Genomic DNA, 18851 nt, shown 5'->3' with positions numbered 1-18851 from the left:
AGGATTTTTTAGAGAGAGAGAGAGAGAGAGAGAGAGAGAGAGAACGACTAAAAAAGCCACAGAAAGGCCCACACGGCCACCTCAAGTTTGGTGGGTGGATGCGAGGCTGAGTATTCATATCAAAAGCGAGTAAAGAGAAAGGGACTTATTAAAAGAAAAGATGTACGGCCTACATCGATAATTCTTGTTTGATGGGTCTATTATGAATTTAAGACGCGGTTTATATGTAAAAAATATTTTTATCTAAACTCAATTTTTTTTGAATCTTAATGCAATATATATAATAAAATCTATATGTAAAATGAATAAAATCAGATCAAGTGAGACTTGTTAAAAATAAGATGTGTGGTCCACATCCATCATTTCCATTCTAGTTGTCATCTGCCCCTTTTAATCTTCACAATCAGAATCACCAAACTGTCCATTATGTCATTGACTAACAAAAATATATCGTACCTCCAAAATGTATGGGTATGGCGTATTGGCGTGTAGTTTGCCCACGAAACAATGCTGCTAAACCTACCGTACGCATCTTCTCTTGCGTTTGCGTGTGAGAAAATGGGCATGCGTTTCCAGTAGGCTCTAATTCCATCACTAGTCTCCCTTCAGAATTCAGTCACGATGTTGTTAAAAACAAAAAAATGTTCTGGAAACGCTCCAAAATTCAAGGCTGATCAAAACAAGGGGCAGCAGTGTCCTTCAGTTAGGCATGCTTTCAGCGTATTGATCCCTTGCAACCACGTTGACCGCCCTACTCCAAGGCCATTTTTAAGTAGAAGTTAGAGCAATGAATATTCAAAAGATATGGATCAGCTTTTGAATTTTAATAAAACTACTACTAATAAAGCTGTTACAACTCAATACCAAATGAAATAGTAAGACCTGATTCACCTGAGCATGGCAATGTATTGGGTCCACGAATAACATGGGTGCAATAACCACATAACAATGTATGTGGTGGATGGGGTTTCTACGTATGGCTTAAGCAATGGACCTACATAACCGGCCTCATGATGATTAAAATAGTTCTTATGTTGGGGGCTTCTCATTGAGCCATGTCAGCATCCTAGGTGGAGCAAGCAAAAAGTTGAAATGGAGTGGGGGCGGGAGGTGAGGGGTGGCCGATGCTTTTTTGCTCTCGCGTTACCACCGCCTACTCCTTCCTCTTCTTTTGAATTCCTTTTCATCATTCTTTTCTACTTTCAAATACTGCAATCCAACATTATACAATCCTTAGAACATGCTAGCATTCCCTTAAGAGTTCTCTCTCTCTCTCTCTCTCCAGCAACACATTCACGTTTTTTCTTATCTTTCTTATTCTGAATCTTGATGATCATATAGGTTTTCAATATGGTAAGCTCCTCAATCATCAGTTTCTGTTTTTCATTTTCTTATTCACTTTCAACTCTTATATTTCCTAGCAAAACATTGAAATGCTTTTCTTCTTTCTATTTGATGATTCAGGGAACTCCAGTCAATATCATAGTTGGATCACATGTTTGGGCAGAGGATCTTGAGGATGCATGGATTGATGGTGAAGTGAAAGAAATCAATGGCAGAGATGCCACCATAGTTGCCACAAATGGGAAAACTGTAAGCTGCTTTCACTTGCTATTGATTAGTTCCAATCCTCGAGAACTTTGAGTTCACTTGTATTTCAGATGTTGATATGATATTTGATTTGAAACCATCTACTGTATGAAATTTCTCATCTGGTTCTTTCTACTAATGCGTTGTTGAACCAAACAAGCTTTACTATTCAGGATCTAAAGGAAGATTTTTTTTTACCCTCTAAGGCATCCATCAGCTACACTGCCCGAATATTACAATACTATAACAAACCTTTTAGCAAAAGTCTGAATAACACATTCCAACTATCTTACAGTTGAAGTGCCTTACATAAAATAAGAAAAAAGGAAGCAATATTATGAATTTACCATACAGGTTATTAACTACTAGAAGGATAAAACTGCGACTAAGAATTTTTTATGATACATTTCTGTATTACTAAAATTTTTCAGGGTTTAGATTGAACTTGTATGGAATGGTTCAAGAATGTATACACAAGTGATAAGCTAGCATTTAAACTGCATTTTTCCTTTGGAAGCAACAAAGGAGCTTCATCAATCATAATGGTTATGTCAATCATACCTCAGCTACTTTTGTTATTTATTCTTTTCCTGCTTTCATGCCAATGAAAAGCGAAACTTATAAATGGTCATATATATATTTTCTTGTGGTCAAGTTTTATTCTTAGATAGCTTCAAAAAAATTAAAAAAAGTTTTATTCTTAGATATGGAAGTTGTGTTGAACTGGCATCTAAAAGCCACTGTAGTATGACAAATCATAAACTAAATTGTTGCTCTTTTTACCTCAACTCCAGTTCGTTGCAGATATTTCCAGCATATATCCGAAAGACACAGAGGCACCGCCAGCAGGAGTTGATGACATGACCAAATTGGCTTACCTCCATGAACCAGGGGTTTTACATAACCTTGCTTGTCGGTTTGCTCTAAATGAGATATATGTGAGTCAACATTGACCTAATTTACATCTCTGTGAAATTGCTTAGCCTTGAAAACTAAAGATGCTATCAACAAACCACAATACTGATAACCAGTCCTGAAATAAGCAGACTTACACTGGGAACATTCTAATTGCTGTGAATCCTTTTCAAAGACTGCCACATTTGTACAATATTCACATGATGGAGCAGTACAAAGGAGCAGCTTTTGGGGAGCTGAGTCCACACCTTTTTGCTGTGGCAGACACTTGTTACAGGTATAGTATATAAGCACAAAACAAACTGCATCAAATCATGTCATAATATAAAGCTAATATAATAAATTTATGCATCAGAGCAATGATGAACGAACAGGAAAGCCAGTCCATTTTGGTAAGTGGGGAGAGTGGAGCTGGTAAAACAGAGACAACAAAGATGCTTATGAGATACCTTGCGTTCATGGGGGGCAGATCAGTCACAGAAGGAAGAACTGTAGAACAACAAGTTTTGGAGGTAAGTTAGAAATGTGACACTATCTGACTATTATATGATTCCACCAATGGAATGCATAGTTATATTTCCACTCGTCCAGTCAAATCCAGTCTTGGAAGCATTTGGGAATGCTAAAACTGTGAAAAACAACAATTCCAGGTGAAATTTTGATGCTCCATTTAACTCTACTATCCTTTTTCCCCCAAAAATAAAATTTTCCGTTTCTATATTAGTTGAACTTACAATTACAAATTGGGTGGTTCAACCAGTCGTTTTGGTAAGTTTGTTGAGATACAGTTTGATAAGCAAGGAAAAATCTCTGGAGCTGCAGTTCGCACTTACCTTCTTGAAAGGTCACGTGTTTGCCAAGTTTCTGACCCTGAGAGAAACTATCATTGTTTTTACATGCTTTGTGCAGCACCACCAGAGGTAATTTTATACATTTTTTTTTCAACTCCAGCCAAGTTATAAATAATAGTCATGGGAAAGCCAGCTGACTGATGTTTCCTATCAGGATGTCAAAAAATTCAAGTTAGGGGATCCAAGAGAATTCCACTATTTAAACCAATCCAACTGTTATCAAGTGGCAAATGTAGATGATGCCAGAGAGTATCTGGAGACCAGAAATGCAATGGATATTGTAGGGATCAGCCAGGATGAACAGGTGTTGATCCTTTACATTAGTACAGGAACAAATTATGGATTTGAAATTTCCTTTCGGCATAAAGACATTCCACATACCTGAGGTTCATTTCTCTTCGGTAGGATGCAATATTCCGTGTAGTTGCTGCAATCCTTCATCTTGGAAATATTGACTTCATCAAAGGGAAAGAAACGGATTCTTCCAAACTCAAAGATGAGAAAGCACGCTACCATCTGCTAACTGCAGCGGAGTTACTAAGGTTAGAACTCGAGCTATTTCACCAAATGACCAAAATAAATGATTCTTTACTAATTAGTAATTGCCACAGATGTCTCCTTATTGTTTCAAAAACATCATTTTAGGTGTGATGAGAATGCACTGGAAGACTCACTTTGCAAGCGTGTCATAGTGACTCCTGATGGAAACATTACAAAACCTCTGGACCCAGACTTAGCTGCCTTGAGTCGTGATGCCTTAGCTAAGACTGTGTACTCTAGGCTGTTTGATTGGTAAGAAAATCAATATCACTCAACCAGACTATAATTACTAACAATATGTAGAGAGTAAGCCAGTAACACAAATAAAGCAATGTGACAGTCTCTGAACATAACATTACAGCTCAGTTACTTTTGAGCAGAATAGATGTTGGCAACATGATTTCTCTCAAACAGCAGTCACAAGCTTCAGTTTGAGTCATATTTTTGAAAACAATTTTTATCTCATTAAACAAGGAGTGAACACAAGGAGTCATTGACTATTGCAGGATTGTGGATAAGATTAACAATTCAATAGGTCAAGATCCCAATGCGACAAGTATAATTGGAGTTCTTGATATTTATGGCTTTGAAAGCTTCAAGATTAACAGGTGCTGGTGGAAACTGTGTTTCTAATAAATAGACATTTTTAACAGGAAAATCTAATCTATTGTATTTGGTAGTTTTGAACAGCTATGCATCAACCTAACAAATGAGAAGTTGCAACAACATTTTAACCAGGTAGAGAGAATTCCTATGAATAATTTCAATCCATGCATACATTTGTTCTTAAGCACTCATGGATCTTTACCCACAGCACGTATTTAAGATGGAGCAAGAAGAGTATACAAGAGAGGAAATAAATTGGAGCTACGTTGAATTTGTAGATAACCAGGATGTTTTGGATCTCATTGAGAAGGTACTGGTTATTAGAAGACAATTGTAATATCAAACTAATGTATTGTGTTTATGACATCTTGAGAAATAATTTTATGTCCTTGCCTGCAGAAACCTGGGGGTATAATAGCCCTTCTTGATGAGGCCTGGTATGTAGTTTTCCTACTTGCAACATCATAAATCCTATAATTTCAAAGAGAGAGAGAGAGAGAGAGAGACACTGATCTAGCAATGAAATGGTTAACCTTCTAAAAAATGATCAAACCGTTGCATAAAAGGGTTCTACATGATAGCTCATGCAATAAAATATCTAGTCCCCAAAACTTAAATTTAGGGGGAAAAAAAGGCCTGAATCTTGCACCATCTCCAGTTAGACATGAAAAACAGTATTCCTGTAATCATTTGGATATAAGCACAGGATTATTTCTGATGCAGCATGTTTCCAAAGTCAACTCATGAGACATTTGCACAGAAGATGTACCAGACATACAAGGGACACAGACGCTTCAGCAAGCCAAAACTTGCTCGAACAGACTTCACAATCAATCACTATGCAGGAGATGTAAGCTATAATTTGAATTTTATTCTTGACCATCCAGCTGGACAATCTAAAATTGTCTGTTGAGCCATTTGTAAACAGGTTACGTACCAAGCTGATCAATTTCTTGATAAAAATAAAGATTATGTCGTAGCAGAGCATCAAGCCTTGTTAAATGCATCCAAATGCCCTTTTGTTGCTAATCTTTTCCCTCCATTACCTGAAGAGACATCCAAGCAATCCAAGTTCTCTTCCATTGGTATCCGCTTCAAGGTAAGCTCTATCCGTGCTTCTGCACCAGTCTATATACATTACTGATACATTGGCTCACTTCTTGCTCAAATTTAATATCTAGCAACAATTACAAGCTTTAATGGAGACACTGAACACAACAGAGCCACATTATATCAGATGTGTAAAGCCAAATACACTTTTGAGGCCTGGAATATTTGAGAACTTCAACGTGTTAAACCAATTAAGATGCGGGGTAAGATCAAATTTTCTTGTATGTTGTTGAGCAGATAGCTTTTCAATTTCTGTTATAGGTGAAATAAAAGTTTTCAAACTGCTAATATTGACAATGATTATATAAATGGAATATATGACAGGGTGTACTGGAGGCAATTAGGATAAGTTGTGCTGGGTATCCAACAAAAAGAACATTTGATGAGTTCCTTGATCGTTTTGGAATGCTTACTCCTGATGTTCTAGAAGGGTACATTCTAATAACACTGATTGTTCTTGACCTTTGCTTTTCATCATATAGTATTATTTCATGTGATGGCATGGAAATTGATGCCTCAAAGTCAAGGCTTGGACTAAGAGCATTATCTATTTATCTACATTCACCATTTTGATACAAATATGTCTTTTATGTTACTTATGATAAATGTAATTGTACAGCTCCTACACCATTTTCCAATAGCAAAAGCAATTTTTACAGCATACTTTACAACAATAATATTCACTATCCTTTGAGCAGGTCAGATGAAAAATCAGCATGCATTGCCATCTTGGAGAGGATGGGTTTAAGGGGTTACCAGGTATTTTTAATCATGGGTAAATTAAAAGGTATAAAATCAGAAAATTACATTATATATTTTGGTAACTCCCTAAATGCTTGATTCAGATGGGGAAAACAAAGGTGTTCCTTAGAGCTGGGCAGATGGCTGAGTTAGATGCACGAAGAACTGAGGTTTTGGCTAGTTCTGCTAGACGAATCCAAAGACAAATTCGAACACATCTAACCAGAAAGGAATTCATAGGCCTACGGAGGGCTTCAGTCCATATGCAAAAACTCTGGAGAGGTTACCCAACTTTTCCTGAAATAAATCTGTTGCACCACGACACAAATTCTATTGTCCCACATTGGTTTGGATAAGGTGTTTATCTTGGGCAAACCTCCTCCCCTTGAGCTAAATTTCGGGGTGGAGTTAAGTCTGGTCCATTTTCTCTACAAAATTCACAGAGACTATCTAATCCATACAAATTAAACAGATGAAGGTTAGGCAGCCAAGTTTTTGCATGTCATTTTCAGGTGACAAAAACCTACCCCAGATTTCTAAGATAGCTTGCATATCCACAAAATTATGCACAGACATAATAAAATTTTGAAGCACCAAATCACCTCTCTTTTAGGGATGAGAGATATAAATCCTGCCCTATAAGCTCTTGCATTCCTTTCCTCTCCAAAATCCTATATTTTTTTCAGCATGGCTGTCTCTAAGTCACATGCCTAGAAACCCATAATTCTGACAAATGCTTTCATTTGTTTTAGGATTCTGCACAAAATAATTAATTTCAAACTATTGTTAATATTATTTTTAGGCTGGGATGAAGTTGGTTTGCACCATTTTGACTTCTACTGAAAAGCCCATTTCCATGGCCATATTTGAACATATAATTTTGTGATTGCCTAGCAACAAAAGAACTGACTATTTCTTTTGCCTTGCCTCTTAAACAGCACAACTTGCACGTAAGCTATATGAACAGATGAGAGAAGAAGCAGCCTCCATCCGTCTACAAAAAAATGTTCGTGCTCATACAGCAAGAAGATTTTACACAAATTTACAGACATCAGCAATATTCATTCAAACTGGATTACGTGCAATGGCAGCACGAAATGAATATAGATACAGAAGAAGAACAAAGGCTGCAACTATTATTCAGGTAATAGAACTCCCTGGCTGGGCTATACCAAATCATTCAGATTGTCAATTTGATTGATATCCCTTGAATATAACAGACTCAATGGAGAAGGTTCCAAGCTCTTTCTGCTTATAAACAGCAAAAGAAAGCAACTCTTACACTTCAATGTCTCTGGAGAGCAAAGGTAGCAAGAAAGGAGCTTAGAAAGCTGAGGATGGTGAGTATCACTTCGTAATAAGCAATTTTCTTGCACTTCCGGTTCCCTGGAAATTATAATCATTCAACTATTCTCTTAAACTAGAATTACAGTTAACTATATGAACATTGGAATTCACAAATTTAATGGTGCAGGCTGCAAGAGAAACAGGGGCACTTAAAGAAGCTAAGGACAAACTAGAGAAGCGCGTTGAAGAGTTAACATGGCGAGTGGAATTTGAAAAGCACTTGAGGGTATATTGCAAATCGCATCTTTCAAAATATTTAAAAGTTACATTTGCAGAAACACGATAATCATTTAGTCAATCTGAATGTCATTTGAATTGGACTTACTAACAATTATCAGTTATGCACAGAGCATTTCAGCTGGGCACTTAAACATGTTCAATGCCCATCCTTATACATCCTTATATGTGTTGCTTCCATATAGTTATCTACAATGCTTGCAGAGAAGTCCTTTTGATAGGAATAGAATTGGGAGAAGAATTAGAAGAATAGACAAGTCAAGAAATTATGAGTTGGCAGGAGATTCAGAAACCTTCTGCTCTAGAACCTTTAAGAATCTCCTGCCAACTCATAATTTCTTGACTCTTCCATTCTTCTAATTCTTCTTCCAATTCTATTTCTATCATCCCTGAATTAAGTTTTCTCAGTTTACATTAATTGGATGACCATCTTCCCAGAATCCAAGTCAGCAAGAAACTGATAGAATATGTCAGTCCCTAAACCCAATTAAGATTGTCCACTTAAGCAAATCAGAATAAATTTTGTTGTAGATTGATCTCGAAGAAGCCAAAGGGCAAGAAATTGCAAAGTTACAAAATGCACTGCATGAAATGCAAGGAGAGCTGGATGAAGCCTATGCTGCAATTATCCGGGAGAAAGAAGCAGCAAAGTTGGCTATAGAACAAGCCCCATCAGTCATCAAAGAGGTTCCGATTGTGGACAACACCAAAATAGAGTTACTAAGGAATCAAAATGAGGAACTGGAGGTAAAATCTAACACAATTAGCATCATAACATTAATACTGTTTCATGTCAATGCACTGTGTTGAATCATATTGCCTTGAATTTTGACAGACGTGTACTCACAAACTTATATGCATGATAACAAAAAATTTAATTATGCAGTGACATAATTGATGGTGGATCCCACTATATTATAGCAATTTAATTTCTTATTCATTTTTAACTGTTGGAATGTGTTTTTTGTACAGTTTCATTATTTGACTGTTAGTCAAATTTTCTGAACCATATTGCCTTGCATTTTGATACACAAGTATTCACAATACTTGATGCATGATTACCAAAATTAAATTATGCAGTGACATAATTGATGGATCCCAATAGATTCCTGATTTTTTTTTGAAGATATCCCTGATTTGTTTTTAAGTATTGTAATATGTGTTTTTGGTACACTTTCATGATATGGCTGCTAGCTAAATTTTCTGAAATGCCTTACTCATCTGCTAACATAGATGCCAAGTTTGATGTGGCTTCCATGCCATCTAAGAAGTAGAACTCATTACTTCACACATAGAACCAACACCATTTATAAACATTTCCATAAGATCAACAACACAACCTTCACTACTTCAACCCAGCCAACTATTCAAAACCATCTTTGCTATCAAAATAAACTCAATGCAGTTTATTGAAAGGTATTGCTGTATCACAATAGCAAAGTCCAGGAATAATCGGTTCAATACTTAGCTCAAAATCAGCTAACGCAATTTTGAAGAGTGGAATGATTCACAGCATTCAAATATTAAAGAAAAGAAAGCCATTTGAAACTAATGCACCCAAGCAGAATAAGGCACATAAAAACATGGGCACACTCTCACAAAAGAATTGTTTTATTGACAAGTGATCTGATGTGTTGCAAATATTAGGATAAGCTAAGAGAGATGAAGATGAAAATGGAGGAATTTGAAGACAAGTGTAGTAAACTAGAAAACCAGAGCAACACAAGACTAAGAGAGGCAGAAGAAGCACAGCTTAAAGCAATGCAACTCCAAGAGACCATTGAAAGGTAGTTATTTATAGAATTGTCATGAAGCACTTCGACGATCATCCAACATAGTCGACTAACACTGTTTTATTGTTTTCAGATTAGAATTGAACTTGTCCAACCTAGAATCTGAGAATCAGGTACTACGGCAGCAGGCTCTGGTTGCATCAGCAAATAATGATCTTTCGGAAGAATTAGATATGTAAGAATTGGATCCATGATTGAACTTTTTATCCTATTTTTTATTCACTTTTCATTCTTCTGGAAATCTGGAAATAAAGATTCATCCCTCTTTAGATTTATGTGCAACAATTGAGGAACAAGGAAAAGTTCATAACGAAATCCAACAAATAATTACCTGCTTCTAGAGCCAGAAAAATCTTTCAACATTCATACACTTACACATGAAGTAAACATGAAAGGTTCTAGAAACAATTAGTCAGAAACCTAATAAGCTAGATTATTGTATAAAAACTCCAATGTAAAAAAATAGGAATACAAAATTTAAGATGGTTTGCCAAATCTTTCACCTCACGGTAATTCACAATTAAGAAATAGCATCCCCCGATGGTTATTACTTTGGAGGAGATTAAGCTAATATGCTATTCAAGTCTCTCCATACAAACAGCAAAGAAAACACTATTTAGAAAAAGCACCCCCCCTCCTTTCCTTCCCTCTTCCCCCCCTTTTTCCCTCTCTTCTTTGAGTGCAAGCCAATGAGAAAGCCATCTTGCACCATAGATTAAAGAACCTAGTGTTTAAAACTATAGGCAATTCTCTCCATCCAGATACTTCATATGACAACAATAAGTTCAAAGTAATTTGACATCCTTTATATCACCTACCACACTTTATCTTAAACCATAAAAGAAAGCCTCCAGAATATTTCTCAATGCCCAGTTGTCCTTAAAAAACAAAAAAATAGGCCATCCCAAACTGCCGAAGCCATTGCATATTGTAAGGATATGTGAAGAGATACTCAATGCACTTATGATACATGACACACTCATCAAAAGATCCAAAAGCCCTTGAACAACACCTTAGCTTAATCTCCTCCAAAGTTATAATCATTGTTAGCACTTGTTCCATAAAGGTTGAGATACTATATTTTGGTAGTTTCATAATATTAAAAAAATTTTCTCAAGCTCATTTGGACAATTTTCAGGTTTTTATGAGAAGTTCTTCATTGGCACACATTGAAAGAATGATCAAAGAACTTACAAAGTTTGTTTTGTGCTCTCATATCAAATTTATATAGTGAATTTTGGAAATCATTTTACTTTTGTATTTGTGACGGGTTAATGTGAGGTTAGATTTGGGATTTGAAGTATATGGGTAAGCTAGAAAATAGGGTAAAGTTGCAGAAATCAATAAGGCCTAAATTAATGGAATTCTGATAATTTTGAGAGTTATGTTTCTCATGAAAGATCTACATGGGAGGCAAGTCCTTTGTTCTTGCTCTTCCCTATTTTTAATGCTACAGAGCATCAATGACTTAGATCCTGTTAAACTTACTGTGGAGTGTGGACAGCAAACAAATCTGCCTATAGTACACCATCCAAACCCCTAAACTGCCCCATAATTAGTCGGTGTAGGGCCTTAAGCTACAACTATTTACCAACATCAATTAAACCTAGTTTCTCTGCTGTCCAAAAATACAGCAGCCTTTTCTTTCAATTTCAGTCCCTCGCTGATCAGAGATTTAAGTTAGGACCCTTCTTTATGATCAAATCTGAATTAAGATAAACCTACTTGTGATCAGAGCTTTCAATCAGAGCCTTTATTTCAATCATCACCCTTGTTTGTGATCAAATCTCAATTAAACCTTAAACTAAAAACCGCATTTTAAACACACCCTAACCCTCCACAGACGTGTACATAAGTAGATTCTTTATCTATCCTTGGTTGCATATGCAAGGCTGGTCAATGAATTCAGTTTTATTTGGTTAAAAACTTAAAATATACATTGTTATCACAATAAAGCAATTTCAATTCCTCATTTATAGTTACAGAAGAATTTATTGAGCTGGTTAACTACAATTTGAATGTGTAATGAATTTTTGAACAAAGCTAGAGGCTCAAATATAAAACTATTCATCCTCATACCATAAATCAATGTCAAGTTAGCTGTCATTTTATCTGCCAATTCACACACAGATTCAAAGCTTTCTATAAGATAGACTTGAAATCTATCACTTTCATGTCGAAGAACAAAGAAAGAATCAGTCACACGCCAACACAACTGACCTTGCATATCTAATGCAAATGCAATAACACATATTTGGGAAACATGCAATAATACACACTTGTGTCATTGATTTGTGTCCAGCCTCAAGCATAAGATAAAAGATCTGGAGTCAGAGAATGAATTACTCCGCAAACGACCAGCTGTTCTGGAGCAGAAAGCAACACCTGAAAGGGTTTTGTCTCAAGTCAAGGTATGCTTCTATACACAGCTGTATTCCTTGAGTAGTTATGTCATAATTTGGTATTAACCCTCCATGTCAATGCAGAATTTTGACAATGGGCACAAAATAGAGGAAGGGCTTCAAGTGACAAAAGTAGAGCCACCCTCTTTCAGTACACATTTTCATGAACTTACAGCAATAAGTAGAAACTAGTCATGTATTATTCCAAGATCTAATAATGGGAGTTTTGTTTCCAGGAGCCAGAACCTCTTTTCTCCCTCTTAATTAAACAAAGATCCCTAACAGATAGGCAACAGGTAATCATCAACTGAAAGCTGAACTCTCACACGTACCAATCAAATAAATCCAAAACAGTATTTACTGTTTCATTTGTGCAGTCACTCAAAGTACAATCTATCATTATCTACCTTGTCACAGGAAAACCATGATGCACTCATCAAATGTCTTGTGGAAGATAAACAGTTTGATAAGAACAGACCTGTTGCTGCCTGTGTTGTATACAAATCGCTTCTTCAATGGAGATCTTTTGAAGCAGAGAAGACAAATTTATTTGATAGGATTATTCACACAATCAAGTCGTGTATAGAGGTACCATCCTTCAACATAACAATATTAACCATTGGTTAAGGCTATAAGTGCAACTAGTGCAATCATAAAATAGCCCCTGAACAAGCTCCATAAGCTCAGTTAATAAAACAAGTTGAATATAAGCTTGGCTTTATAATATGGACTTGTGCGTGAAGAGATAGGTTCAGACTTAGTTTGAGCTTGAGCCTATTAAAAGATTTATAGAACTAAGCCTAAAAATGTGAAAACTTTGCTTGGCTTGGCTTGGCTCGGTCTGTTACCCTCCTAACTAGAGTTGATTACAGTTGATAATTGTTATTTGATAGACTAAAATGTTGTGACACTGATCTCCTGAATAATGTTTTTGAAGAGTCAAGATAATATCTGTAACCTAGCATATTGGCTCTCAACAACTTCTACCCTTTTGTATCTTCTCCAAAGTACACTTAAGGCGAGCAACACACAGAATGCATCTAAACAGCGAAATCGAACCTCCCCTGCCACCTTATTTGGTAGAATGGTACATGTTCTATCTATTGAAATTGTTATTAAATCTAATTCCATGTTCAATATTACAATCCTCAAATTGGCATTATCAGGGATTCCAAACACCTTCAATGGGCATAGGAGTGTCAAGTGGGTACAGTGGAATGGTAGGAAAGCCAAATGAGCAGTTAAAAGTGGAAGCCAAGTATCCAGCACTACTATTTAAGCAACATCTAACTGCATATGTTGAGAAAATATATGGGCTGATCCGTGATAGTGTCAAGAAAGAGATAAGTTCATTCTTGAATTTGTGCATCCAGGTAGAATAAACACAAATTCATATGATGACAATGTCATGAAGCATTTGATTTTGCACTCACTTTACTTCTCTTAATCACATGACAGGCACCGAGATCAACGAGAGTTAGATCAGTAAGAGGGTCATCTAAAAATATTCATTCAAATATTGTTGCAAGACAACAAGCATCAAACATACATTGGCAAAGCATTGTTAATAAGCTAGATAATACCTTGAGTATAATGTCAGAGAATAATGTAAGCATAAATATACTCTTTGCTAGCTTTCCATGCTTTTATGTGTCAGAGTAGATATTTCCCAATGCTTCTCAACTAATTTTTGGCAATATTCAGGTCTCTCCTGTGTTCACAAGGAAAATTTTCAGTCAGGTTTTCTCATTCATAAATGTACAGCTCTTTAACAGGTAAGAAGAGCATAAACTCCAATTCATCATTAAGCATATATAGTATAACTGAATCAACCCTCTCATAATTAGTCCCCATATCCAAATTCTTGCCCTAGCAGCTTATTGCTTCGTCGTGAGTGCTGTTCATTTAGCAATGGAGAATATGTAAAGGCAGGTTTGCAAGAATTCGAACAGTGGTGCCAAAAAGCATCAAATCAGGTAAGCTAAAACACAACATATATATGCAGAGGACAAAGCAATGGCAAGCAAAAAGTTATAGTTCAGTATTTCACAGTTTGCAGGATCATCATGGGATGAACTCCAGCACATAAGGCAAGCTGTTGGGTTTCTGGTATATTTTCTTGAACCTAGATTAGCAAACCGATAAGATTGTTATAAGTTTAGGATTCACAATGTTAGTAACAGATTATATGGTTCATCTATACAGGTGTTGCATCAAAAAGCTCAAAAATCAGTGGACGAGATCACAAACGAACTATGCCCGGTAAATGATCCAGTATATGGTTTGGAATAGCAAAATAAAATGCGATAGCGTCTTAATTTACTGTTGTATGGAAAGGATGCAAAATAAAAAAATAAAAATTACATACTGTAAGAAAATTAAAACAATTGGTCATTGAGCAAGAAAAGAGGACAAACTTGCTTCAAATGCAGATAATACTTGAACTTAGCTTAGTTGAGTTAGCTCTCCGATCTCTGAAAATCTAAAAGAGGAAAGGTTGACACGCTCCTGGTACTGACTAAATTTTCTGTTTTATATGTTTCATAGATATTGAACATTCCACAAATATATCGCATTGGGACAATGTTCTGGGATGATAAATACGGAACGCAGGGATTATCTCCAGATGTAAGTGATAGTGCACAGTTTTCCCTATTTAAATAATTCTATATTCCTCCATGTCCCACAACCTCTAAAACTGGAGGAATTGTTAAAAGTGAAGAAAAGGGACATGCCAGCTCTATAGAAAAATAATCAGTTTTTTAATTTTGAACTTCTTATATCGTACTTGGAACAACAGGTGATTGGCAAGATGAGAACTCTAATGGCAGAACATTCTATAAACATGCCCAATAACTATTCTTTCTTGCTTGATGTTGATTCAAGGTAACAATTACAGTCAACAAAACTGAATTAACGAATTTCTTCCAAGTGTTAAAGTTGTAGTTAAAGCATTTCAATTTTTCAGCATACCTTTTTCAATGGAAGAGATATTCCGATCCTTTGCTGCAATCAGCCTAACTGATGTGGATCCGCCACCGCTACTCCGTCAAAGATCTGACTTCCTTTTTCTATTGCAAACTACAGATGCTCTTTAAATGTCGTGCAAACCAAGTTGTGATTTCTTCACTACAGAGATGAGAATATGATTGAGCGAGTGTTCAGAAATGTGATTCTTTGTTTCAATTTCATTCTTTTTGGGTGTCTGAAAGTTGTAATCTTATCATTTTTATTTGTATAGTATGACAATATATAATGTCTTTCTAATTTCGGAATTCAAATGGTGTTTTCAATGGCAGTGTGCAAGCAGTTGGTTCCATTTCCAACCAGAATAAACTGTAAAAATAATATAGAAATTAAATAAAAAGGATATTTGTGAAAAGAAATAAAAAGGTTTGGGATTGAAATATAATTAAGAGAAGTTGAAGAGAAGGAATAAAACAAAAAAGTAAAAAGTAAATTTCAAAAAAACTGTTCTGAACTACAGTGAAAATTAAAATTAAAAAGAATTAATATGGTATATAATTTTAATTATTAATTTTTTTAATCAATTTATATATTATAATTTTGATTACTAATTTATTTTAAATTTTATCACTGATTTATATTAATTTATAGATCGTTTTATATTAAAATATTAATTTTATTTAAAAATTAAGTTAAAAATAGACTAAATTCATTTAATTTTTAAGTTAAACTAATAATTAAACACAATTATTTATAATCAACAACACCAAATACACAAAGCAAGAGACGACGCAGCACTGCAGCATAGAATGGACAATCGATGACACCACTCACACGAGGCATAGCATGGCTGAAGCACAAAAAATCAAAGGACTTAAGAGGCACAAGGGCATATTTTGTGGGCCCGCATGTGAGTTATGGCAAATTTGCGGCACTTCATAGAAACAGAGAAAGAAGAAGGATTAGTTATAAGGGGGAAAATTGAAGATTGAAGCGGCGAGGACCAAGAACCGAAGAAGGGGCAGATTTGTGAATGAAGGTGACGTCGGGATTGGAGGAATTGCACGCCTGGTGGTTGAAGGAATTGATTTGTGGTCATGTCAAAGGTTTGAGGTGAGGACGTCTCAAAGACCTGGTCGAAAGTGAAGGAGAAGGGACTATGTAATGTGAGGTGCAACAAAGAACAAGGAGCCAAGAGAAACATAAAAAATGAGTATATGTAATAAAAGAGTGAAATGTCGTAGCACATAAGGTTGAATGGTTTAGTAGATTCGGTTTTTTCGAGTTTCTTACAGGAAAAAATCCAACCAAACTTAGAGATTAGAGTTTATGGTTTGGGGTTAACTAGCTTATAAATCTCTTATGATGGGGCGTCTTAAAGATCTTCTTATGAGATTTACTTATAGATCTATAACATAATATAGTTATAAACATAAGTGAGTCAGTTGATCATTTATCATTCATCAACGCACCAATAATAATTGTACAATTATGCAACATCATCGTATTCTAAATTCATACATCGTAAATATATATGATATGATACATGAGGATGACCATAAATTAAATTTAACAGTTTACATTTATTAAGGTTAAAATTACTCATCTCTTGTAGTCTATCAATCACCTAACTCGAACGATAGTTATCCTCGGATCCTCAACTTTCTGAGTCTCTCAAGCCTGAACTTGTAAAGTTGGACCCTAGAGAGTTAAAAGGTTCTAAAACTCTATATATATTATAAACATCTTATTCTAAATCTTTAGAAATCATGAAATCATATTTCGGAACCTTAAAAATGAAGAGAGAAAAGGTCAGGCAGAACCTACTTCGGCTATCGAAGTCTCATGCTTCAGGTGGCCCTTTTTGTCTAGTGCTAACTGTGGCTGCTGAACCTGAAAATTTTACAGATTTTTCAAGAAATTACATGCTTCAGCTGCCGAATCTGAGAATTTCTAGAATTTTCAAATCGAAAACCTGTAGAATCCTTCTCTCAAAAACCTCAAAACTCATCCCAAAGTTTCAAAACACAATCTAATCACATATACAAATCTCTAGGGCCTAAAACAACTTGAAAACATGCTTAATACCCACATATATTGATCAAAACTCAAACTCTAAGTTTTCCCCAAACCTAACATAACATATTTATAGATTTTCTTCAAATCCATAAAGGGAAACTAGTCATTTAAGGCCCATAACACTTAAACATAAATATTTTAACCATAAAACATGCAATTTCAACACAAAATCATAAAACCCTAAACCTAACATATATAAACTTCTCAAAACTCATCATAAAACAATTTTTCATGATATTGAAATTATAGAAACCTAATCCCTCATCAACATTCTCAAATCTACCTATTAGATCAAAAAGAAAAAAATGTTACATCTTTTTCTTGGAGTTTGGAGGTGAGAGAATCAAAACCTCAAAACTTGAATCTATTCTCTCAAACTTTTAAATGGAAGAACCCACCTCCATGTCTTTAAAAACTTGAGAAAATCTCTTCGAAGAGCTCCTTATACGCTCTAACAGTTGAAAGAGAGAAAAACAAAACCCCAAGTATTTTTTTGCAAAAAAATGAGCTTTAGTCTCTTTTATATCCTTGATAGTCAGGGAACTTTCGGTTGCCGAAAGCCATGTTTTCGGCTGCCAGAGTCCGTTCTGTCCACATGAGTGTTTAAACCATAAAAAAGACTTCGATTGCTGAAAGTCCATACTTTGGCTACCGAAGTTCCTTCTGCCCAAAATAAATGCTTAAAAACTTGTTTTGGGAGATAAAACTTTTAAACATTTTTTATTTTTAAATACATTTTAAATATCTCAAATACACATGCATGAATATATTTTCACATATTACTAACACTCCCTTGTCAATGAAGTTTTTATTTTCACCAGATTTTTCCATCAATGATAGATATTCTAACATCGAAAAATGGCTGATATTACATTATGCCCCCCCTAAGAACATTCATCCTCTAATTTTAAAACAAACACATAAAAACATAACATACCTAGAAAAATTGGGGGTATTGTTGTTTCTAAAAGATAAATAGCACCAAGGGTGCAAAAATAACAATTTTAAAATTTAAACCTTAATGTTTCATGCAACATGCAAGTTCTTTATACTATTGTAAAAACACATAGTTTTAGTTACAATACTTGTAACTCAATTGCTAAAAAGCCTATTAGTCAGTAAGAAACTTAAACCTTAAAATTATTAAGATAAAATTAAGGATTTTACCCATATAGGCGCAAAATCACATTCAACACTTAATCCGGGAAGCTTAGATCGCTAAAAGTTGATCCTCTAGGCCGTCCACATAAACAAAATTACCAAAACCCAAGATTCAACCAAAAATACTTTGTGCTTCCTCTTCTTGTCTTGACCAAGGTTGCACAAAGATGAAGTTTAAGGTTTTTCTTGGTTTTATGCTTATGGAAGTATAGAGAAATAATTTCTTTAACTTTAATTCAGGAGTAATAACTTCAAATTCCTCTTAAATCAAACACAAAGAAAAGGATAATAGAGCTTGGTTTTTAAGAGAAAAGTAGAAGAAGAAGAGATTAACCTTTTAATCTTTAAAATTTATCCTCTAATCTCTAACCATTAAAGATATTTAACTCCTCTTAAGGTCAGTTAGCGGTTGACTAATAATCATTACCTCCTTTACAAGTGTCCACATCTAATTTCTCCAATTAGATGTGCTTTCTCATTTTGGTTTGGCCACTTGTCAAGTTGAGTTAATT

The 18851-nt window shown here is 35.1% G+C and overlaps 1 protein-coding gene and 1 long non-coding RNA gene across 7 annotated transcripts; one reads left to right on the top strand and one right to left on the bottom strand.

Annotated features, from left to right (window-relative positions):
* Window positions 1-293: 293 nt before the first annotated feature.
* Window positions 294-15253, bottom strand: LOC110651322 (uncharacterized). Of its 6 annotated transcripts, none has more exons than XR_009143765.1 (7): window positions 15106-15253; window positions 13716-13843; window positions 5440-5620; window positions 4031-4137; window positions 3738-3879; window positions 2374-3503; window positions 294-751 (listed from the first exon to the last, which is right to left on the bottom strand). It is a non-coding gene; the product is annotated as an uncharacterized LOC110651322 (long non-coding RNA). The 6 variants fall into 6 exon arrangements; XR_009143766.1 differs by lacking the exon at window positions 5440-5620 and adding an exon at window positions 892-1209; XR_002494159.2 differs by lacking the exon at window positions 5440-5620 and having other exon boundaries at window positions 2374-2513; window positions 2643-3503.
* Window positions 1410-15425, top strand: LOC110651320 (myosin-12). Its single transcript, XM_021806621.2, has 39 exons — window positions 1410-1593; window positions 2385-2528; window positions 2637-2782; window positions 2861-3017; window positions 3097-3155; window positions 3266-3425; window positions 3511-3660; window positions 3762-3898; window positions 4002-4148; window positions 4403-4504; window positions 4577-4634; window positions 4711-4812; window positions 4902-4939; window positions 5226-5352; window positions 5431-5601; window positions 5684-5815; window positions 5937-6043; window positions 6311-6371; window positions 6458-6635; window positions 7292-7497; window positions 7574-7693; window positions 7828-7926; window positions 8469-8684; window positions 9585-9724; window positions 9804-9905; window positions 12033-12141; window positions 12217-12264; window positions 12369-12428; window positions 12550-12720; window positions 13070-13219; window positions 13299-13505; window positions 13591-13740; window positions 13837-13907; window positions 14009-14108; window positions 14185-14241; window positions 14338-14394; window positions 14680-14760; window positions 14933-15018; window positions 15101-15425. Exons 1-39 carry the CDS (start codon window positions 1456-1458, stop codon window positions 15228-15230), a joined length of 4674 nt encoding a protein of 1557 aa, XP_021662313.2. The 5' UTR covers window positions 1410-1455; the 3' UTR covers window positions 15231-15425.
* The last annotated feature ends 3426 nt before the right edge of the window (window positions 15426-18851 follow it).

Source organism: Hevea brasiliensis, chromosome 14, assembly GCF_030052815.1.
Source record: "Hevea brasiliensis isolate MT/VB/25A 57/8 chromosome 14, ASM3005281v1, whole genome shotgun sequence".
In the NCBI taxonomy this organism is placed as follows: domain Eukaryota; kingdom Viridiplantae; phylum Streptophyta; class Magnoliopsida; order Malpighiales; family Euphorbiaceae; genus Hevea; species Hevea brasiliensis.
Note: the sequence above shows the minus strand (reverse complement) of the source record. Positions and strands in the feature narration are given on the sequence as shown.

What these genes read in the sequence shown, in the direction of transcription:
- LOC110651320 (XM_021806621.2), top strand. Translation starts at nt 1,456, where the DNA reads ATGATTCAGGGAACTCCAGTCAATATCATAGTTGGATCACATGTTTGG. An exon ending in ACTGCAGCGGAGTTACTAAG is followed by an intron (nt 3,899 to 4,001) that starts GTTAGAACTCGA and finishes ACATCATTTTAG; the next exon opens with GTGTGATGAGAATGCACTGG. An exon ending in CGCAGGGATTATCTCCAGAT is followed by an intron (nt 14,761 to 14,932) that starts GTAAGTGATAGT and finishes TTGGAACAACAG; the next exon opens with GTGATTGGCAAGATGAGAAC.